Source organism: Lathyrus oleraceus, chromosome 3 (genome assembly GCF_024323335.1).
Source record: "Lathyrus oleraceus cultivar Zhongwan6 chromosome 3, CAAS_Psat_ZW6_1.0, whole genome shotgun sequence".
NCBI classification, from domain to species: domain Eukaryota; kingdom Viridiplantae; phylum Streptophyta; class Magnoliopsida; order Fabales; family Fabaceae; genus Lathyrus; species Lathyrus oleraceus.
In genome coordinates this window covers 427,462,504-427,486,090 of record NC_066581.1, presented here as the reverse complement: position 1 = coordinate 427,486,090, position 23,587 = coordinate 427,462,504, and the positions used below count along the sequence as shown (strand labels likewise).

General features: G+C 36.3%; 1 protein-coding gene and 1 non-coding gene across 2 annotated transcripts; both read left to right on the top strand.

Annotated features, from left to right (window-relative positions):
• Positions 1–3,797: 3,797 nt before the first annotated feature.
• On the top strand, positions 3,798–5,483 carry LOC127131549 (glycosyltransferase family 92 protein RCOM_0530710). The gene has a single exon (XM_051060467.1). It carries the CDS (start codon positions 3,798–3,800, stop codon positions 5,481–5,483), a length of 1,686 nt encoding a protein of 561 aa, XP_050916424.1.
• Positions 5,484–17,477: 11,994 nt separating this feature from the next.
• LOC127133140 (small nucleolar RNA R71) lies at positions 17,478–17,584 on the top strand. Its single transcript, XR_007807133.1, has one exon. It is a non-coding gene; the product is annotated as a small nucleolar RNA R71 (small nucleolar RNA).
• Positions 17,585–23,587: the final 6,003 nt, after the last annotated feature.

Sequence of the window (23,587 nt, the reverse complement as noted above, 5' to 3'; positions counted from 1 at the left end):
AAATAAATCAGTTTTCATATTCCTCTTTCTCTCACTCCAATTTCTCTCACTGCAAAGTAAAAATATAGTTTCTTCTCCATTTTTTATTTTAATATTTAATCTTTATAATTTATTTTTATTATTATAATAAAAGTAAAAATATATTATTATCTTATTGAGTTTGAGATTATGTTAATGACAGAAAATTTAAGTTTAGAGTTTTATAGTGTTTATTTTATAGCATCTATGTTACTAGTTTCTTCTCCATTTTTTAATTTTAATCTTTATGAATTTATAATTTATTTTTATTATTGTAATAAGAATATAAATATATTATTATTTTATTGCGCTTGAGATTGTGTTAATGAAAGAAAATTTAATTTTAGAATTTCGTAGTGTTTATTTAAAATTGTTGTGTTTTTATCAATTTTATAGTATTAATATGAACTTTCTGAATATGATTTTAATTGTGATTTTTTATTGTTTTTAGTAATAAGCAATCGAAAAATATTTCAAAAGAAAATCAACAAACAATCATCAACTCCTAATCGTCAAACACATAATGTATATTTTTTGTTGAGGTTGAAAATGAGAAAATCATTCAACATTTTCAGAACATGAAAAGTCGTTAGAACAATTATAATGTATATTTATATTTTTGAAAATGAAATGTCATATATATATATATATGAACCTCACTACTTAAAATTTCTGACTCCGTCTCAATATATATATATATATATATAATATATATATATATATATATATATATATATATATATATATATATATATATATATATATATATATATATATATATATATATATATATATTCCAACAAGTATAATATTAATCAATTTTTTTGACACAATCAAATTTACACATATTGATATATTTCCTATTTCTCTACTATCAAATTTATCTTTAATTTATGTCTTCAAGTATTGTGCTGAAATTGCCCTACAAAATTCAATTTGTTCCATTTGTTTTTTCTAAAACCATTCGGGGAATTTGTAACTTACCCTAAAAGATAAAATATGCTCAAATTTGATACTGAATATTAATCCTTAATATCATTATGTGCGAATAGACTAGTGTGACTAACATTAAATTAAATTATGCTACTTGCCAACATACTTAAATGAGTAACATTAAATTTTTCTACTTGCCAAATATACCACTGTTATAATTATTATATCATAGCTTTTATGCGTTAATTTACTACTGTTATTATATGACTACTGTGACTACTGTGACTACATTCGTTAATACCTTGCCCAAATTTACTACTGTGACTAACATAACTTCTGCTTTAAACATTAGTAACACATTTATGACTTAGGGAAATATAAATACAATTCATATGGAAAGTAATACTCATGTGGATACCATGTATGTTTATGAATGAGTTAGATCTAAAATTTTCATTTCAAGCTAAAGTTTATTTTAATACTTTTATCCCATCATCATAAATCACCTTTTAAACTTTTTAATGCATATTTCTTAAAATCAATTTAAACTGTAATGATTTTTTTTATCTATATGACAAGTTTATGGAGAACACTATTTATGTTGCACTTTATTCGAAAAGATAAATTGTTTTAAACATTTCATCAAACAGAATTGTCAGTTTATTATTACCAGGGACAAGTGTACATTTCAAATTTAAGATTCCAATTCCAACAATTGAAACTTTTATTTGCAAAATTAACAAAAAGATAAATATGAATTTGCTCAAATTCTGAAATTAACTAATCTAATTATTTGGGATGAAGCTCAAATGATCAATAAATTTTGTTTTGAAGTTCTTGACAACTATTTGAAAGATATAATGAGTGGAACAAATAATGGTTCAAAGAAGATTTTCGAAGAAAAATTATTGTATTTGGTAGTGATTTTAGACAAATTCTACCTCTTATACTAAGAGGTAGTAGATATGACATTAATCATTCTAGAATCAATACTTCATACATTTGTAATCATTACAAAATCTTGAAACTTAAAAAAAAAGATGAGACTACAAAGTAGTGCATCTACTTCATCACCGAAAAAGTTAAAAAGTTTTTTAAGTGGATACTTCAAATTGGAGATACAAAGGCATTTGAGCCAAATGATGGATATGTTGACATTGTAACTCCTAAAGAGTTTCTAATCTCTAACTTCAATGATCCAATTGAAGCCATTGTTACAAGTTCATTTCTTGATTTCATTAACAACTACAAATATTATTATTATCTTTAAAGTAGAGCAATATTGACTTTAACCATTGAACCGTGAATAAAAATAATGATTCAGTTACAAAGCTTATAATCAGGTGCTTTCAACTTCATCTTTCATAGGTTACTATTGTTCAATTCAATTCATTTTAGTACATTTTCACATGTTATTGTTTAATGACACTTTAACTCCAAACAATACTTCTATACTTCTATTCACATATTCCCTTCATAACTTTATATATATTACTTTGAAATGTTAAAGCTATATCTTAATAGCTTTATATTGATTTATGGGAGGTAAAAAAGAATATCTAAGTTCCGACTCAATTGACAATTTAGAGGCAAATGACTTTGATGCTTTTGAACATTTAACTCCTGAATTCTTGAGTTATTTGAAAACTTCTGACTTGTCAAATCACTCTATCAAATTGAAAATAGGCATAATTATTATGTTATTGCGAAATTTGAATCAATCAGAGGGGTTATGTAATGGTACATGACTAATTGTTACAAGACTTGTCAATCATGTCATTGAAGCAAAAATTATTTCAGACAAAAATGTTAGAAATATCATTTATATCCCAAGAATGTTTATGTCCCCTTTCTAATCACCATTGTCTTTCCCGCTTGTAAGACGATAATTCCCTATTATTGTCTCTTTTTCCATAGTATCAAGGACAATCAGTGGATTACGTCAGATTATACTTATCCAAAGAGGTTTTTAGTCATGGTCAATTATATATTTCATTTTCGAGAGTCAAAAGTAAAGAAGGATTGAAAATCTTCATTCATGACAAATTGAAATAAAGTTTAGATACAACCACAAATGTTATTTTCAAAGAAGTATTTCAAAATATCGAATAGGTAAACATAACACTAATATCAAAATATTATTTTAACATGGTTGCCTTTCACATTATTTCTTATTTAATTTAATATTTGGAACATGCTTTTTTTTCTTACAGGTTCATCTTTTGTTGTAATTGTTTTCTTTAGATGTTTCTTTTGCTAATTTGTAATTCTTCTTATCATGATGAACTCTAAATTTATTAATGTATCAACAATCTTTTGATTATTTATCTTAAATTTTTTTATCCATCTTATTGCATATCATACAAATTTACTAAATAATATTTTATTTAATCTTGTGGACGCATGAGTCTGTTACTAGTTTTAGAGTAACAAATTCCAAACAAAACTTATATATTTATCAAAATAATTCCAATCATATATTCTTACACATCAAATGAATGGAAAGTTGTAGTTAGTTGAATGCATGGATTTCATAAAGAAAAATACATAGGATGCATAATACAAGATCTAAAAAACCCGCAAGCAAAGCGACATGTACGGTGTCAAGGTAGGAAAGAAACAAAAAGAGGCTTAGAATTTAGATATGTATATACTATATACTCTCTTTTCTATCTCTTCCTTTCAATCCCCGTAATTCACTCTCTTTCCCTTGGCTTCTTTCTTTCTCTTTTTTCTCTTTGCAAAAAGTAAACGAAAATAATTTACCCACTTTAACAAACTCATTCAACCAAAATTGATATGAAGCAACCCAAAGAACATTTCTCTTCTCATTTGGGGATTCTCCCATGAAAGATCGTAGAAAAAAAAACGGTGTCGTTTCATGGAGCACATTCTTTTTGTTCACCATCGTTGTTTTTTTGTCTTCCATTATCTTTACCGCTCTCATTTTCTCTTCCATATATTCCTTTTACATCCCTCATTTTCACCTCCCAAAAACAGTTTTCAAATGGCGTACACCAACACCGCCGCAAATCACCATCCGAGAAACCGTTACGCTTCCGGATCAGGTTTTGATATTCCTAAATTACCCTTTGTCTTTTTATCATCATACTAAAAATGACCTTCAATGTGTTTACTTATCGGATGACTTGGCTCCTCAGCTCACTCATGAGCCGATTCAGCTTCACTCTGTTAGGCTCCATGAACAAATTGTGCGGTGCCCGATGCCTCCACGTGGCGAAACTGTATCTCTCAGGATAAAATCCAACATTACTCTTCAAATTAAAAACTCTTCAATCCATAACTGGGACCCCTTAGTTTACGAAGCTCTATTCGATCGTGACAACACTACCATCGTATTTGTAAAAGGACTTAATCTTCGACCAGAGAAATTATCTGAACCTTCTAGATTCCAATGCGTGTACGGTTGGGATTTCACAAAGCCCAAATTCTTATTTAAATCAGATGTTTTATCAACTGCCCAAGAGATTATAAGATGCAAAACACCTCCAAGCATTTTAGCCCAAGCCCAAACCCATACCCAACATGAAGGTTTTATTAAAGTATCTATTCAAGTTGAAGGTAAAAAAATATTTCCCTCCATAGCAAGGCCTGGGATTATTTCATTACTTAAACCACCAAACCGAAAACCGTATGAGTTATGCATATGCACGATGCTACGAAACCAAGCCCGATTCATCAAAGAATGGGTAATGTACCATTCAAAAATCGGAGTCGAAAGATGGTTTATTTATGATAACAACAGTGACGACGACATAGAAAATGTGATTGCTTTCTTGCAAAGTGCGGGTTACAACATCACGTGGCACTTATGGGCCTGGGTGAAAACGCAAGAAGCGGGGTTTGCTCATTGTGCTTTAAGGGCCCGGGCCTCATGCGAGTGGGTTGGGTTTATCGACGTCGATGAATTCTTCAACGTGAAGATAAAAGTAGATTTACGACATGTGATTTGGCATTATTCAAATCCCGAGAAAAAGGTAGCGGAAATAAGAACACCGTGCTACAGTTTTGGGCCTTCAGGCCTAAAGGATGTGCCGAGTGAAGGAGTGATGATGGGTTACACATGTCGGTTGGCGGGAAGGGAGAGACATAAGAGTATTGTGAGACCTGATGCACTGAATCACACCCTTATTAATGTCGTGCATCATTTTCATTTGAAAGCACCGTTTGTAGCCGTTGATGTAGAGAATGGTGCGATGATGATTAATCATTATAAATATCAAGTTTGGAAAGTGTTCAAAGAGAAATTTTATAGACGGGTTGCAACTTACGTGGCAGATTGGCAAAAAGAAGAGAATGTGGGGTCTAAAGATAGAGTACCTGGTTTGGGGACTAAACCGATCGAACCAGATGATTGGTCGAATCGGTATTGTGAGGTTAAAGATGTAAGTTTGAGAAATTGGGTTTTAAAGAATTTTAAGGATAAAAAAACTCATCTTTTTCCATGGCAACCAGGGTTTGAGCTTCATCTGAAAAAGAGACAAAGGCAAAAAGAAAAAGGAATTTTATGATAGTGTTTTTTAATCTCGAATATTTTTTTTCTCATTACTTTTTTTTAATATATATATATATATATATATATATATATATATATATATATATATATATATATATATATATATATATATATATATATATATATATATATATATATATATATATATATATATATATTGTATATTTGTATTTACATTTGTAGATTACGAATGATTTTTTATTTTTTATGTGTATACAATGTAAGATAATAATATTGCTACACCAAATATGATAATTGACACTGTAATTTTATATAGTTTTGTTTTTTTTAATATTTAATAATTATTTTTCACTTTTTATTGATACAAATAAACACATGATATGTTATATTTTAGACGGTGTAAGCATACGGTATAGGATCTGTGTAAATATTATTAGAAGTAATTCATATTTATTAGTTGTACTATTTTCTTAGCCCCTAAGTTTGTTAGAGGGTATTTTAGTATTTTATCCTATTCTAGTAACCCTAGTTTTAGCTTATAAATAGGGTGGCAATCATTGTAACTTTTATCATGTTTTGTAGCCGTCATTCTCTTAATAGAATATTTTCGTTCATCATTCATTCTACCTTTGCACCAACAATTGGTATCTAGAGCCCCGGTTCGGATTCATTGGGAAACACGGGAAACACGAGTGAACGTGAGGTCTTGTGTGTTTGATTTTGATTCTTAGATTCGTGTTGAATCTTGAACAAAATCTGATTAGAATTTTAATTCTGTGGGTTGGGAAACACTGTGAGAAATCTGAGTGTACTGTGCAAGGTAGAAAGATGAACGGAAACGGCAACATGAACACCAAACTTCCAGTATTTGACGGTAAAAACTGGAATCGTTGGATGATCCAAATGCGTGTACTGATCGCTCGACTTTATGAGTCGAATTGGGGTACAAACTGCAAGTGCACAGTTCTATCGCGTAGTTTTAAAAGATATCGATCCCACAGGGACTTATGAATCGATATACCGTTATCTAAGGTTACTTCGTAAAGCTAAGGTGAATAATGTTTGATTGTTTGGGGAAAAGCTAAAAACTAAACTAAGATCTAGATTAAATATTAATAAAGCGGATATCGGTATGCAGTTCGTCGTAATTAGGGAATCAATTCTTTGTCGGTCCCTTGGTTTTAAAACAAATCTTTTCAGTTGACTTTATTGATTAAAAGTTTTATCTCAAACTCTCGCTCTGTTGAATAAACCATGATTTTATGTTAACGTAGCTGTCACTTATAGTTAAGTCAAAAACCACTTTTTGAAAACAATAGAATCCGTAGAAACTCTTTTTTAAGAAAACACTAACCGTTTAAACACCCTTATCTCAAACTCTCGCTCTGTTGACTTAGGTTATATAATTAAATTCAAATGCTTAACTCTCGTCCTCACATTCAATCTTTAAAAATACTTTTTGAAAAAGATTAGAATTTAATTAACTCTAAAAATTGCTCTCGCCCTGATCTAGAATTAATGTCCAATTTACACTGTCCAGTTAAAACCTCAAACTCTCGCTCTATTGATTTTAACTTCTTTATGTCTTTTACTTTCGTACAAAAACCTTGTTATTAAACCTGTAAATTGAGACCGTAAAAAGAGTGATTTTAATTTTAAACTTAATTAAACCAACTTAGTTTTGATTCCTTCATTCCGCTTACTTTACATACCGATATCTAAGCGAATTAGCCAGACATGCTAAACAAACTTAGATAATTATCATGCATAAACAGACTCATCTCAAGCAAATAATATAAATAAATAATAAAACAAAGCATTAAACAATAATTAAAGAACCTGAATAATTTAAACAGTAGTCTTGAACACTCCACCACAAGCCGGTAGGATTTGTTCTTGAATTCTTCAATTAACCAACAAATTAAAACGAAGGAATAAAAAAAACTAGATTCTAACGTAAGGTTAGATCCGGTGAAAAGGTACACAATAGTTTCCGGTGTAGAAACTATTATGTGAAAAACTAATTAAGTGCTAGAGAAGAAAATAAAATTGCCAAAAGAAAATAATAAAAGTTGCAAAAGTAGTATGTAAAAGATATGCCTAAGCTGCTGAGAAAAAGAAAATTGGAAACTGCCGAAACATAGAAAAAAGCGTCTTGCTGCAGGTTTAGAAAGTAGCTATTTATATTGGTGCCCTCCGTAACGGTTTTCAAAGCGTCTTCCGTAAATATAGCCATTACTTTGAAAAAGAGTCAAGCGTGCAGATAGGTTCAACGCGTTCCTGGTGCCAAAAATGTAGGAATGGTGTGACGTTCGTCACACCATGTGTGGCGTTCGTTACAGAAGTGTGCAAGGCGTGACGCTCGTCACAGCCTCTGTGACGTTCGTCACAGGCACAGCGCCTGTGTTCTTGTGCTTTGGGCTGGGCTTTGATATTCGCTTCTTTTCACTCCTTTTTGCACCTCCTTTTCTTCATTTTTTTACTTTTGCTTCAAATTGATCACCTGAGACAAATAGAAAGGAAATACCACGTAATATCTGATAAAATGAAGTAAATTGAAATAAATAATAATATAATTTAATTGAATTAAGTCCTAAAATATGATATAATTTCATGTTATCAAACTCCCCCATACTTAGATCTTTGCTTGTCCTCAAGCAAAATACAGTATAGAACTCGTTAAAGGTTTTAGCCAGATGAAATTTCAAAACACACGTCAATTCGTATTAGGTTGCATGTAAATTTTATTTAGAGGTAACTTGAGTTAAATCTTGACATCAACAACCACCGTCACAACCTAGATAACCCTGCCTTATGCAAATCAGTTCAAGTACACTATGATAGCTATCCTAGTTCCTTTACTCTTATTTCACCCGTTTTCATTCTAGCGAAATCACATTAAGCCCTTTATCTTTTCGCGCACATAGTGGAGTAACCGGTTAGTGATTCTGATCCTCTTTTTGCTAGAAGTTCTGGTACATAAGTCGGATAACTTCGTTATTCAGTCCATTGCAAATTGCGGGGGATCGGACCATAGTCCGCCCTACCAAGTTCAGCACCAGATACCTGCTGAACCAACTCATAATGGATCTTTCATATTATGCCTTTGTATGATCTGCAACCTTTAGATTAAATGATCTGGTAAGGATCACCTAACTTACTTAGTGCATTTCCTGATATATTTTTTTTATGTTACTTTGGGAATCATTCACTTATATTCATCGGCCCTCCACGTAGTTTGCTATTAAGATGGTGCTGACTTCTTGTATAAACTACTCGGGGTTACTTATAAAACTAAAAGTTCAAGGGATTGGTATAATAGGTACTTATCCTGATCTAACGTGTTGAGGTTTGTTTAGAGTGTTTGGCGGTAGTAGTTTTTTTTTTGTCTTAATTCGTCTCAAGTTCGATAAAATGAGCAACCTTTATACTTATTGGGTGTTGAATTTTTGTTGTGGCTCATGAAAATTGAGGGAATAGATAATAGAAATTTGTTCACACTCGGGACTTAACTTAAAATAAATCTAAATATATATATATATATATATATATATATATATATATATATATATATATATATATATATATATATATATTTTATAATTAAAAGGGAAATAACAATGAAAGGAAAGGTACATACTTGAAAAAAATGGAAGTAGAAAGAACAAGTTTTCCCCCCATACTTAAATTAAACATTGTCCCCAATGTTTTAAGGAAATGAAATACAATAGGGAAAGGGAAAAGGAACTACAACTAAGGCTGCCTTCCGCCTCTGGTTCTTGGACCTGGTGATCGTTGATGTACTTCTAAGTTGTCAAATCTGCTGAACAACTCAGTGAACCGCTGGTCGGTTATGGCATTCCTAGCATCCTGTTGTTGTTGCATTTGACGCATCATTTGCATCATCTCGACATTCTGTGCTTGCATACCATCAATAGCATCCATGATGTCGTCGTTGGTTGCAGGCCTTCTTCGTCGACGACGTTGTGAGGATGGGCCAGTTGCATTATCGGAAGGGTTGAGCGGGACTGATTGTTGTGCAGGAGCATGATCACCTTGCTCCATGTCTTCAAACTCGTCTGCGGGTGGGTTTGCTTGTGAAGGCTCGGTGGCTTCGGGAGCATTTAGATCATAGAGGTGGCGGTTGGGGTTTGTGACATCGGTCAGTGCGATGTTGGGTAGGACAACGCTTGGGATTGCCTGGTTGTTCACCATAAGATGATATCCTCCGCCCACTCTGTTCTTAATCAGGCGGCTGGATCGACAGTAGCTGATGTCCATAAATAGGGGAGGTTGAGATTCTAAGGTTTGGAGTCGGTCCCCTAAGTTTAAGCCTAGTGCTATGGTGGTGATTAATCCGCCAATTACAAAGGGTTGGCGGCCTCTAGCACATAAGGTGCGGATATGATGAAATAGAAAAGAGGCAGCGTTTACCTTGGCATTCGGTTCGAAGACGCATTCGAGGAAGAAGAGTTCCTTTGCGTTGACCTTACTGTTGTTTGGTCTACCAAAAACTGTGTTCTGTAAGATGCGGATAAAATATCGGATGGTTGGGTTATGTATGTGGGAAAGAAGGAGCTCTTCCCAGTTGTAGGCATCTAGACCGGATATTTTCTTAAAAAGGGTGAAAACGGCAACTGTGTTCCAGTTTAGGTCGGGTGGGATTCTGGGGTAAACTTGACCTTCTGTGGAGAATTGTAGCATGGTACTCAATTGGTTTTGGGTTAAGGAGTACTCGGTGTTGAACATACGGAAGGTTGCGGTACCGGTTAAAAATTCGTCTTCACCGGCGGGAGTGGTGTATGCGTATGAACTTAAGAATTCTAAGGTTAGGGAGGGGTAAGTGGGTTGATTATGCGTGCATAGAAAGGTTAAGTCGGCTTGACGGAGCATCCATTCGATACCTTGGAGTAATCCTAATTGTTGTAAACAAGTAAAATCAGGATACCTGGTGGAGACGACGCCTCGCTGTTGGAAACGCTCGTATTGCTCCCTTTGATAATTTTCATCTTCGGTTCGGAAGATGATATTTCCGAAATTCTGGTTATCCGCCATACTGATGAATAAACTGAAAGAGGTAGATTGGAAAGAAAAGAAATGTATTTGATAGAAGAAAGTGGTTTGTGGTGAATGAAGGAAGGTTTAGAGGGTATTTATAGGAAAAAAAATTGGAAGTTGGAAAAATAGGTGGTTGAAAAGTGAATAATTGTGGGTAAATGTGAATAAATGGGGAAGGTAAAAAGTTGAAAGGGTGTAACGTTCGTCTCCAACGACTCCTTAACGTTCACCTAGTCTGAAGGGCGTTACGCTCGTTACAGGTGCATGACGGGCGTCACAGGTACTTAGCGTGACGTCCGTGACAGAATGTGTGACGCTCGTCACACTGTCTGTTTGGCATGGTTTCAGCTAGCGTCCTTCTGAGTGACTTGGTAGGTTATTATATTTTTTGTTTTTTTTTGTTTTTTTGTTTGTTTTGCTACTGATTGATTTATTCTGCAATTTAATTTCTCCTGCATGCTATTCTGCTTTGTGTAATAGTGCATATATAATTCAAAAAGTCATAGGTAGCAACAGTAGAGAACATAATAGCTATTGCATAATAAAATTAAATAAATAGCTTCAATAAAATGATCATAATGTAATATTGGAAAGAAAAACAAAAATGCGAAAGGGAAACAAATGCGAACATGAATTTAAATAACATTAATGAGTAATCTAACTTAAAACTAAATAACTAAGAAAATAATTTCTATCCATCTGCACGATCTCTGGCCGGAGGAGCAAAAGAGTTAACACGGTTTAGCAACTCGTGAAACTGATTTGTCATACTGCTCATGTGTCCTAGAACTTCGTGTCTCATTTCAGTAAACTCTTCTCTGAGGGCGTCTTGTTCTGACATCAAAGCTTCAATGGCGGTGTTATAATCAGTTTCGGGCATATGATGTCGGAGGTCGGATATTGCTGATTCTTCGGTCTGAACAGGCTGAGGAGGAGGGTCAATATCATAATAGCCAGATGGTGTCTGAGGGTCAGATTCAGCATAAGGGATCTGGTCATCACAAATCTCATAGTCCTGGATGGATTCAGTGGATCTAGCAGGAGAGGGTGTTGCATTCAGATTGTAGAGCCAGTTACTGCGGTTGTGAACACTAGTCCTAGGATCGGGTAAGGTAAATAGGCAAAGAACCTGGTTATTAATTATAAGCTCGAACTCGTCAGATCCTAGGTTTTCTATAAACAAGGTGTTGAAGAGGAAGGGTATACTCATAATGGTAATGCCACAAAAAGGGCTTAAGTCAAGCATAGGCTGACGTAATCCAATAGCATTACCTATCATAGTTATCAAACCGCCTACTCTAATTGGTGCTCGCTCATCTTGGATAAGGTGGTCTAAATTTGCTAGCATAAAGGTGGCACCGTTTACTGGACGGTTCTGGGAAGCACAAAATATGATGAAAAGTTCATCACGTGAAACTGAAGTGCTGTTTGGCTTCTCTCCAAATAAGGTGTGGGTCACGATCCCATGGAAGTAACGGAAAACCGGGTTATGAATGTTTCCAGAGAGAAACTCATGTTCCCCGGGCTCATCATTTCCAGTCAAACTACCCCAAAAGTGTTCAAGTTCTCTATATTCAAAAAGTTCTTCCTGGCTTACTGTGAATGTATCAAGGGAGGTAGGGAAACCCAAAAGGTTGGTAAAGTCTCTAATATTAAATTGGTACTCCATGTTGGACATTCTGAACTGGATAAAACCTCTGCTAATGCCTCTCCCATGGCTGGGTAGATAGATTAGTGAGCTAAGGAATTCTAGTGTTAGTCTCTGGTAGGTGACGAAATGTCGTAGGATAGGGGATGTTTCCCATCCTATCTGATTCAGCAAATACAGGACACTTTCTCTTAGTCCAAGGGCGATCATAGCCCAGTCATCAGCATATAAACTAGGTAGCATCTCTCTAGTGGCTAGTTCCTCAAATTTTAGTTTGTGAGCCATTCCTCTGAATTTGATACCCATACGATCAATATGTCCCATCTGGTTAGTGTTAGCTAGAGAAAAGAAAACATGAGTTTTAGTCAGGATTTGGCCAAATGCCGAAAGAAGAAAGAAGTTTTTAATAAATTAAAATAAATTAAGAATGAATACTAAACAGAAAAGGGTAATTAAGGAGAAAATAGAGAAATAATAATAATAATAGAATAAGGAAATAAAATAATTTGTGGGTTGTCTCCCACTAAGCGCTTTGTTTAATGTCGCAAGCTCGACATAAAAACAATCAATTACAATCTATAGTTTCTGGAGGCATTTCGTCTAAGTGCAAGACTTGCGAATCTTCATTGGTTTCCGCACAGTGATAGTGTTTTAGACGTTGTCCGTTTACGGTGAACGGTTCTGTGGATTTTCGTTTAATTTCTACCGCTCCACTGGGAAAGATGTTAGTGATATGAAAAGGACCTGACCATCTGGATCGTAGTTTTCCCGGAAATAACTTTAGCCTAGAGTTAAATAAAAGGACTGCATCGCCTTGCTTGAAGATTTTCCTTGATATGCGCTTGTCATGCCATTGTTTTGTTCTTTCTTTGTAGATTCTGGCATTTTCATAGGCGTCTCTTCTGAGTTCCTCTAATTCGTTTATGTCAAGGATTCTCTTTTCGCCGGCGGCCTTATAGTTTAGGTTCAGATTTCTAATAGCCCAATAGGCTTTATGTTCTAATTCTACCGGGAGGTGGCAGGATTTTCCATAAATGAGCTTAAATGGGGCCGTCCCTATGGGGGTTTTATAAGCAGTTCGATACGCCCATAAAGCTTCTGGTAATTTTAATGACCAATCTTTCCTTGAAGTGGCGACTGTTTTTTCTAATATTTGTTTAATCTCTCTGTTGGACACTTCCACTTGCCCACTGGTCTGAGGGTGGTAAGGTGTCGCTACTCTATGCCTTACGCCATACTTAAACAGAAGTTTTTCGAGTACCTTGGATATGAAATGTGATCCACCATCACTGACTACTATTCTTGGGATGCCAAATCTCGGAAATATTATATTCTTAAAGAGTCTAGTTACTACTCGGGTGTCATTTGTTGGAGAAGCTATAACTTCGATCCATTTTGAAACGTAGTCTACTGCCACGGGTATGTATTTGTTACCGAAAGAGGATGGAAAAGGTCCCATGAAGTCTATTCCCCACACGTCGAAAATCTCTACTTCCAAAATACCTTTTTGTGGCATCTCGTCACGTCTAGATATGCTTCCTGTGCGTTGACATCTGTCACATTCCTTAATAGCCGCATGTACGTCCTTCCATATATTTGGCCAATAAAAGCCGGATTGTAGGATTTTAGAGCAGGTCTTAGATGTACTTGCGTGTCCACCATAAGGAGCGGAGTGGCAGTGTTGGATTATATTTTCTACCTCTTCTTCGGGTATACATCGACGGAAAATACCATCGGGGCCTCTTTTGAAAAGTAAGGGATCATCCCAGTAATAGTGTTTTATGTCGTAGAAGAATCGTTTCTTCTGCTGGTAAGATAAAGTAGGTGGAACTATTCCGGCAGCTAAATAATTGACGAGGTCAGCGTACCACGGTGTAACAGATATAGCTAGGGTGGTTTCTACTTGCTTGTCAGAGTTATTCTCTTCCAAAGTAGCTATGAGTTTATCGTACGAGAAATCATCATTAATTGATGTTCTTTCCGGTTCAAGGTTCTCAAGTCTAGAGAGGTGGTCTGCTACTACGTTTTCAGTTCCTTTCTTGTCTTTGATTTCCAAATCGAACTCTTGTAGTAACAGGATCCATCTTAGGAGTCTAGGTTTAGCATCTTTTTTTGTTAAGAGGTATTTGATAGCAGCGTGGTCAGTGTAAACTATTATTTTGGCTCCGACCAAGTAAGAACGAAATTTATCTAGCGCAAACACAACTGCTAGGAGTTCTTTCTCGGTTGTGGTGTAATTCATCTGCGCTTCATCTAGAGTTCTACTTGCGTAATATATAACGTGAAGCTTTTTATCCTTTCGTTGTCCTAAAACAACACCTACAGCGTAATCGCTGGCATCGCACATTATTTCGAATGGTTCATTCCAGTCGGGTGTCTGCATTATGGGTGCGGAGATCAATGCTTGCTTAAGCGTTTGAAATGCTTCTAAACAGTTATTGTCGAATATGAATTCAGCATCTTTCATCAATAGTCCGGTTAAAGGTTTAGTTATTTTAGAGAAGTCTTTAATGAATCGTCGGTAAAAACCGGCGTGTCCTAAGAAGCTTCGTACTTCTCTCACGGTTCTTGGGGGTTGAAGGTTTTCGATTACCTCTATTTTGGCTTTGTCTACTTCAATTCCTCTATTTGATATAATGTGTCCTAAAACAATTCCTTCTTGTACCATAAAGTGGCATTTCTCCCAATTAAGTACTAAGTTTACTTTTACACATCGCTCAAGAACTCTTTCTAGGTTCTCAAGGCATTCTTCAAAACTTTGTCCGCATACGGAAAAGTCATCCATAAATACTTCCATGATGTTTTCGAGAAAGTCGGCGAAAATTGCCATCATGCATCTTTGAAAGGTTGCAGGAGCATTACACAAGCCAAACAACACTCGTCTATAAGCGAAGGTACCAAAAGGGCATGAACGTCGTCTTTTCTTGGTCATCAGGATGAATTGGTATTTGAAAGAAGCCTGAATAACCGTCCAGATAGCAGAAATGTGAATGTTTTGCCAATCGTTCTAACATCTGGTCAATGAATTGTAAAGGGAAATGATCTTTTCGGGTTGCTTTATTTAGTTTCCTATAGTCAAAGCACATTCTCCATCCCGATTCGATTCGTTTGGTTATAGTTTCCCCTTTTTCGTTTTCAATAACGGTTATGCCTCCTTTCTTTGGTACTACGTGTACAGGACTAACCCATTTGCTATCAGATATAGGATATATGATACCTGCCTCTAATAACTTGGTTATTTCCTTCTTCACCACCTCACTCAGGATCGGATTTAGTCTCCTCTGGTGTTCTCTAGAAGTTTTGCAGTCTTCTTCTAGCATGATGCGGTGCATACAAATAGAAGGACTTATTCCTTTAAGATCGGTGATGTTGTAACCTAGTGCGGTCGGATACTTTCTTAAGATATGTAGGAGTTTTTCTGTTTCGAGTCTTCCTAGGTCTGCATTAACTATCACTGGTCGTTCAAGTTCTAAGTCTAGGAATTCATATCTCAGATTTTTGGGAAGTGTTTTCAGATCTAGGGTTGGTTTCTTAAGACACTGCGTAGGGTCCGGTGTTATTGCCAAACATTGGTTGAGTTTGTCTTCTACAGGACAGTCGGATGATTTGTCTTCTCCTAACTCTGTTTCTTTTATGCATTCATCGATGATATCCATAAAGTAACATGTATCTTCTATTGCAGGTGCTTTCAAAAATTGGGAAAGAATGAACTCAATTTTCTCTTCTCCTACTTCGAAGGTGAGTCGTCCTCGTTTTACGTCTATGATTGCACCGACAGTTGCTAAAAATGGTCTTCCCAGTATAATTGGTGTAACTTCATCTTCTCTAATATCCATAATTATAAAATCGGTTGGAATGTAGAATTGACCTATGGGTACGGGAACGTTTTCAAGAATTCCTACAGGATATTTGACGGAACGATCTGCTAGTTGCACAGACATTTTAGTTGGTCTTAATTCTCCCATTTCAAGTCTCTTGCATATGGATAAAGGCATAACACTAATTCCGGCTCCTAAGTCGCATAAGGCTTTGTCGATGACAAATTTTCCTATGTGACAGGGTATAGAGAAACTACCCGGATCTTTGAGTTTAGGAGGCATGTTCTGGATTATAGCGCTACATTCGGCAGGGAGTGTAACGGTTTCGCTATCTTCAAGTTTCCTTTTATTAGAAAGAATTTCTTTTAAGAACTTGGCGTATGAGGGCATTTGCGTAATAGCTTCTGTAAACGGAATTGTGACGTTTAATTGTTTCAGGAGGTCAACAAATTTTTTAAATTGGCCCGCATCTTTGGTTTTAACAAGCCTTTGAGGGTAAGGGATAGGTGATTTATAAGGTGGTGGAGGTACATAAGGTTCCTTCTTTTCTACGGTTTCCTTATTACTCTCTTCCTTTTCCTTAGGTCTACTTTCTTCCTCAGTTGACTTTTTAGGATTTTGGTTTCCTATCCTTGGATCAGACGGTCTTTCCACTTCCGTTCCACTTCTTAATATGATTGCATGAGCGTGGCTTCTCGGGTTAGGTTGGGGCTGTCCAGGAAATGTACCAGTTGGGGCAGCAGTAGGCGCTTGTTGTTGAGCTACTTGTGATATTTGTGTTTCCAGCATTTTGTTATGGGTAGCCAGGGCATCCACTTTACTTGCTAGTTGTTTGATTTGTTCGCCAGTGTGTACATTCTGGTTTAAGAAATCTTTATTGGTTTGTTGTTGAGAAGCTATAAAGTTTTCCATCATAATTTCCAAGTTGGATTTCCTAGGGGTGTTATTATTATGTGTAGATGGGTTCGGTTTCTGATATCCCGGAGGTATAGCTGGGGCTTGATTTGGAGATTGTCCAGGTGCGTACAAAGCATTATTACTCTTATATGAAAAATTTGGATGGTTCTTCCAATTTGAGTTATAGGTATGCGAATAGGGGCTTCCTTGAGCATAGTTCACTTGCTCTGCTTGGATTCCTGTCAAGAGTTGACAATCCGTAGGAGTGTGACCTTGGATTCCGCAGACCTCGCAATTCTGAGTTATAGCAACCACGGCGGTTGGAGGTGATACACTTAAACTTTCAATTTTCTGGACCAGAGCATCCACTTTTGCATTAACATGATCAAGGTTACTTATCTCGTACATGCCGGTTTTCGTTTGAGGTTTTTCCACCATTGTTCGTTCGGTTCCCCACTGATAGTGGTTTTGGGCCATGCTTTCAATGAGCTGGTAAGCATCAGCATAAGGTTTGTTCATTAGTGCACCACCTGCAGCGGCGTCTATTGTTAACCTTGTGTTGTACAAGAGACCATTATAGAATGTGTGAATTACTAACCAGTCTTCTAAACCATGGTGTGGGCAAAGTCTCATCATGTCTTTGTATCTTTCCCATGCTTCGAAAAGAGACTCGTTATCTTTCTGTTTAAATCCATTTATCTGGGCTCTTAACATAGTTGTTTTGCTTGGCGGAAAATATCGGGCAAGAAACACTTTCTTCAACTCGTTCCATGTGGTGATAGAGTTGGAGGGGAGAGATTGAAGCCATCTTCTAGCGCTATCTCTTAGTGAGAAAGGAAAAAGACGAAGTCGAATTGCCTCTGAAGTGACACCATTAGCTTTAACAGTATCAGCGTATTGGACAAATACGGATAAATGAAGGTTAGGATCCTCGGTAGGATTTCCAGAGAATTGTTTGAGTTCGAAGTTGTTTGCTTCGATTGCTGGCGGAGCAATACTTGAATGCGGTTCATCTTGCGATGGAGCGGCGTAATCTCTAAGAGCACGAGCAGGTTCTGCCATCTCGGGTATCGAAGGGAAAATATTTTTGAAATCAGGAAGTTCGACAGGAGGGAGATTGTTTGCAGCACGATATTCCCTAATTCGTTGTAAGACTCAGAGATATAGTTCGATATCGTTGATTCGTAAGTAGAACGGCTCGCCTTGTGAGCGAGTATGTGGCATACAAATCAACGAAAGAAAGAAAAGAAAAAGAAACCTTAGTCTCTACAGCGTAACAAAAGAGTTACGATATCGATTAAATAAAAGTTCCCCAGCAACGGCGCCAAAAACTTGGTCGCTCGACTTTATGAGTCGAATTGGGGTACAAACTGCAAGTGCACAGTTCTATCGCGTAGTTTTAAAAGATATCGATCCCACAGGGACTTATGAATCGATATACCGTTATCTAAGGTTACTTCGTAAAGCTAAGGTGGATAATGTTTGATTGTTTGGGGAAAAGCTAAAAACTAAACTAAGATCTAGATTAAATATTAATAAAGCGGATATCGGTATGCAGTTCGTCGTAATTAGGGAATCAATTCTTTGTCGGTCCCTTGGTTTTAAAACAAATCTTTTCAGTTGACTTTATTGATTAAAAGTTTTATCTCAAACTCTCGCTCTGTTGAATAAACCATGATTTTATGTTAACGTAGCTGTCACTTATAGTTAAGTCAAAAACCACTTTTTGAAAACAATAGAATCCGTAGAAACTCTTTTTTAAGAAAACACTAACCGTTTAAACACCCTTATCTCAAACTCTCGCTCTGTTGACTTAGGTTATATAATTAAATTCAAATGCTTAACTCTCGTCCTCACATTCAATCTTTAAAAATACTTTTTGAAAAAGATTAGAATTTAATTAACTCTAAAAATTGCTCTCGCCCTGATCTAGAATTAATGTCCAATTTACACTGTCCAGTTAAAACCTCAAACTCTCGCTCTATTGATTTTAACTTCTTTATGTCTTTTACTTTCGTACAAAAACCTTGTTATTAAACCTGTAAATTGAGACCGTAAAAAGAGTGATTTTAATTTTAAACTTAATTAAACCAACTTAGTTTTGATTCCTTCATTCCGCTTACTTTACATACCGATATCTAAGCGAATTAGCCAGACATGCTAAACAAACTTAGATAATTATCATGCATAAACAGACTCATCTCAAGCAAATAATATAAATAAATAATAAAACAAAGCATTAAACAATAATTAAAGAACCTGAATAATTTAAACAGTAGTCTTGAACACTCCACCACAAGCCGGTAGGATTTGTTCTTGAATTCTTCAATTAACCAACAAATTAAAACGAAGGAATAAAAAAAACTAGATTCTAACGTAAGGTTAGATCCGGTGAAAAGGTACACAATAGTTTCCGGTGTAGAAACTATTATGTGAAAAACTAATTAAGTGCTAGAGAAGAAAATAAAATTGCCAAAAGAAAATAATAAAAGTTGCAAAAGTAGTATGTAAAAGATATGCCTAAGCTGCTGAGAAAAAGAAAATTGGAAACTGCCGAAACCTGGAAAAAAGCGTCTTGCTGCAGGTTTAGAAAGTAGCTATTTATATTGGTGCCCTCCGTAACGGTTTTCAAAGCGTCTTCCGTAAATATAGCCATTACTTTGAAAAAGAGTCAAGCGTGCAGATAGGTTCAACGCGTTCCTGGTGCCAAAAATGTAGGAATGGTGTGACGTTCGTCACACCATGTGTGACGTTCGTTACAGGAGTGTGCAAGGCGTGACGCTCGTCACAGCCTCTGTGACGTTCGTCACAGGCACAACGCCTGTGTTCTTGTGCTTTGGGCTGGGTTTGATATTCGCTTCTTTTCACTCCTTTTTGCACCTCCTTTTCTTCCTTTTTTTACTTTTGCTTCAAATTGATCACCTGAGATAAATAGAAAGGAAATACCGCGTAATATCTGATAAAATGAAGTAAATTGAAATAAATAATAATACAATTTAATTGAATTAAGTCCTAAAATATGATATAATTTCATGTTATCATGTACTGTTCGGTGCTCAAGATGTTCTAGATCTTGTCACTGATGGTTATGTTCCGGTAGCAGCAGATGCGACGGATGAACAAAAAAACGCGCAGAAGGAAGTAAGGAAGAAGGATCAGAAAACATTGTTCTTCATTCATCAATGTGTTGATGTAAATGTGTTTGAGAAGATTGCAGATTCAACGACAGCAAAGGCTGCGTGGGACACACTGGTTAGATGTTATGGTGGTGACGCATCAGTGAAGAAGGTGAAGCTTCAGTCCTTGAGAAAGCAATATGAGAATCTTAACATGAAGAATAATGAGAAAGTTTCTGAATACATCTCCAGAGTGATTCTGATCACTAATGAGATGAAAGCGTGTGGAGAAACTCTTTCTGAAGAAACAATCATGGAGAAGGTATTGAGATCTCTTACCTCTCAATTTGATTACATTGTGGTAGCAATAGAACATTCCAAAGATTTGAGCACCATGAGAATTGAAGAGCTGCAGAGCAGTCTAGAAGCGCAAGAGTTGCGTTTGACTGAGAGAACTTCTGAAAGGGAAGTAGAGCAGCAGGCTCTGAAAGCAACTTCTGATAGGAGGTATCAGAAGCAGTCAGAAGCCAGGAGAAGATCTGATGGTGGTCAGAAGTCAGAAAGCTCAACCTCTGATAGACAAAAGAATGCTCAGAAGGGAAAAAAGAAGTATGACAAGAAGAAGATCCAATGTTACTGTTGTAAGAAGTTTGGTCACTTTGCTAGAGACTGTTGGTCAAACAAGGAGAGAAAATCAGAAGAAGCAAATATAGCCAGAAGTTCTGATGACGAATCTGTGCTATTGATGGCCTCTGAATCTGATGATATGGATCTGATAGACTGGTGGTATATGGACACTGGCTGTTCAAATCATCTTACTGGAAACAAGAAATGGCTGGTTGACTTTGACTCTGAAAAGAGGACAAAGATCAGATGTGATGATGACAAATATCTTAATGCAGAAGGTATGGGAAATGTCAGAGTGATTCTGAACAATGGGAAAATAGCATTGATTCAGAACGTGTGGTATGTACCTGGCATCAGAAGCAATCTGATGAGTGTGGGACAATTAATTGAGAAAGGTTTTTCAGTTACCATGAAGGACAATCTTCTGAAGCTGTATGACTGCAATCAGAAGTTGATTATGGAGTCAGAACAGGGAAGGAATAGAACATTCAAGGTGAATGTCAGAACTGCAGACTCAGAATGTCTTAGTGCAACAAGTGCTGAGAAGGAGAGTGAGTTGTGGCACAGAAGATTTGGTCATTTGAATTTCAAAAGCTTAAAACATCTGAATTCAAAGAAGTTGGTACATGGAATTCCTGCAATTAAGAAGCCTGAAAAGTCATGCAAAGTTTGCATGGAAGGAAAACAACCACGATTGCCATTTGCGTCAGAAACTGCTCCAAGAGCAAAACATGCCTTGGGAGTTGTACATTCTGATGTGTGTGGTCCATTTCCAGTAGCATCGATTGGAGGGAATAAATACTTTGTGTTATTTGTTGATGAATTCACAAGAATGACATGGGTATCCCTTATTAAGTTTAAACACGAGGTGTTTGATGAATTCAAGAAGTTCAGAATGAAGGCTGAGAATCAGAGTGGTCAGAAGTTGAAGATTCTTAGAACTGACGGTGGAGGTGAGTATAACTCCAAAGAGTTCCAGAATTTCTGTGAGGAGAATGGAATTGAGCATGAGGTTACTGCTCCTTATACCCCTCAACACAATGGTCTTGCTGAAAGAAGAAACCGCACTTTGCTTGATATGGTGAGAAACATGCTAAAGGAGAAGAAACTTCCTCAGAAGCTTTGGGGAGAAGCTGTTGCCACTGCAATGTATGTACTCAACCGATGTCCTACGAAGAAGTTGAAGGAAATAGTTCCAATACAGAAGTGGACTGGAGATAAGCAAAGTGTTAGTCATCTGAAGGTGTTTGGTTCTGTTTGCTATAAACATGTTCCAGAAGCCAGAAGACAGAAGCTGGATGATAGAAGCAAAGTGATGATTCTGATAGGGTACCACAGTACAGGTGCATACAAGCTCTATTGTCCAGAAACCAACAAAATTGAATTCAGCAGAGATGTGATTGTGAAGGAATCAGAAGTTTGGAATTGGGATAAGTCTCAATCTGTTTCTGATGTTAGAACTTCTGAAGAAAGGTCAGAGTTAAGAATTTCTGAAGTTGGAGTAAACTCTTACGTTGATTCTGATTCTGATAGTGATTCTGACTCTGGAGAAGACTCAGAAGATGAAGGTGACTCTGATGATCCAGACTCTGATGACCCAGACTCTGATGGTAATCCAGATTCTGGTGGCAATTCAGACTCTGGAAATATGCCAGCCCCTGAAGATGGTCAAAGCTCTGGAGGAAGTCAACCATCTGAAGCTAGAAACTCTGAAGCTCAAGACTTTGAACAAGTTCAGAGACCACAAAGAATCAGAAACATCCCCAGAAGATATGCAGAATTTGACATGCTGCAAGACACTGAAGTAGACTCTGAAGGAGAAGTTGTTCAGTGTGCCATGTTAGTAGACTCTGAACCCATAAGTACAGAAGAGGCTCTTAAGCAGAAGCTCTGGCTGAAGGCCATGAAAGAAGAACTTGATGCTATAGAGAGAAACAAGACTTGGAAGCTGACAGAACTTCCAAAAGACAAGAAAGTCATCAGCGTCAGATGGGTTTTCAAGCAGAAGTTAAAGCCAGATGGTTCAATTGGCAAACATAAAGCAAGGTTGGTAGCCAGAGGATTTCTACAGAAACCTGGGCTGGATTACTCTGAAGTGTTTGCACCTGTAGCAAGACATGAAACAATCAGAATGGTGATTGCAATAGCTGCTAACAAGAATTGGCCTCTGATGCATTTAGATGTAAAATCTGCATTTCTGAACGGTCCATTAGAAGAAGAAGTTTACGTGTCACAACCTCCTGGATTTGTGAAAAAGAATCAGGAAGGGATGGTCTACAGATTATACAAAGCTCTATATGGATTGAAACAAGCGCCCAGAGCTTGGAATCAGAAGATTGATTCATTTTTCAAGAAGCAAGGTTTTCAGAAATGTGAGATGGAGTACGGTGTCTATGTTCAGCATACTTCTGAAGGAAATATGACTCTGGTATGTTTATATGTTGATGATATACTGCTGACTGGAAGTTCTGAACAGGAGATAACCAAGTTCAAGAAAGTTCTGATGAATGAATTCGAAATGACTGATCTAGGCAAAATGACATACTTTCTAGGGATGGAATTCAGATACTCTGAGAAAGGTATTATTTTGCATAAGCTCAAGTATGAATTAGAAATTCTGAAGAGATTTAATCTGAAGAATTGTAAGATTGTTGTCACACCTTCTGATACAAATAAGAAACTGGATTCTGACTCTGATGGAAAGGATGTGGACGCTACAACCTTCAAACAGTTGGTTGGTTCTCTGAGGTATTTGTGCAATACCAGACCTGATATTTGCTATTCAGTTGGGATGGTTAGTAGGTTCATGAGTAAACCTAAGTGGTCCCATTACCAAGCTGATGTCAGGATTCTGAGGTATATCAAGGGAACTCTGAAGTATGGAGTATTATTTCCTTCTGGAAGAAAGGATGAGTCAGAACTTCTGAGTTATTCAGATTCTGATTGGTGTGGAGACAGAGTTTACAGAAGAAGT

Bases quoted from the DNA above. Each gene is read 5' to 3' on its own strand.
- LOC127131549 (XM_051060467.1), top strand. From the start codon at position 3,798: ATGAAAGATCGTAGAAAAAAAAACGGTGTCGTTTCATGGAGCACATTC.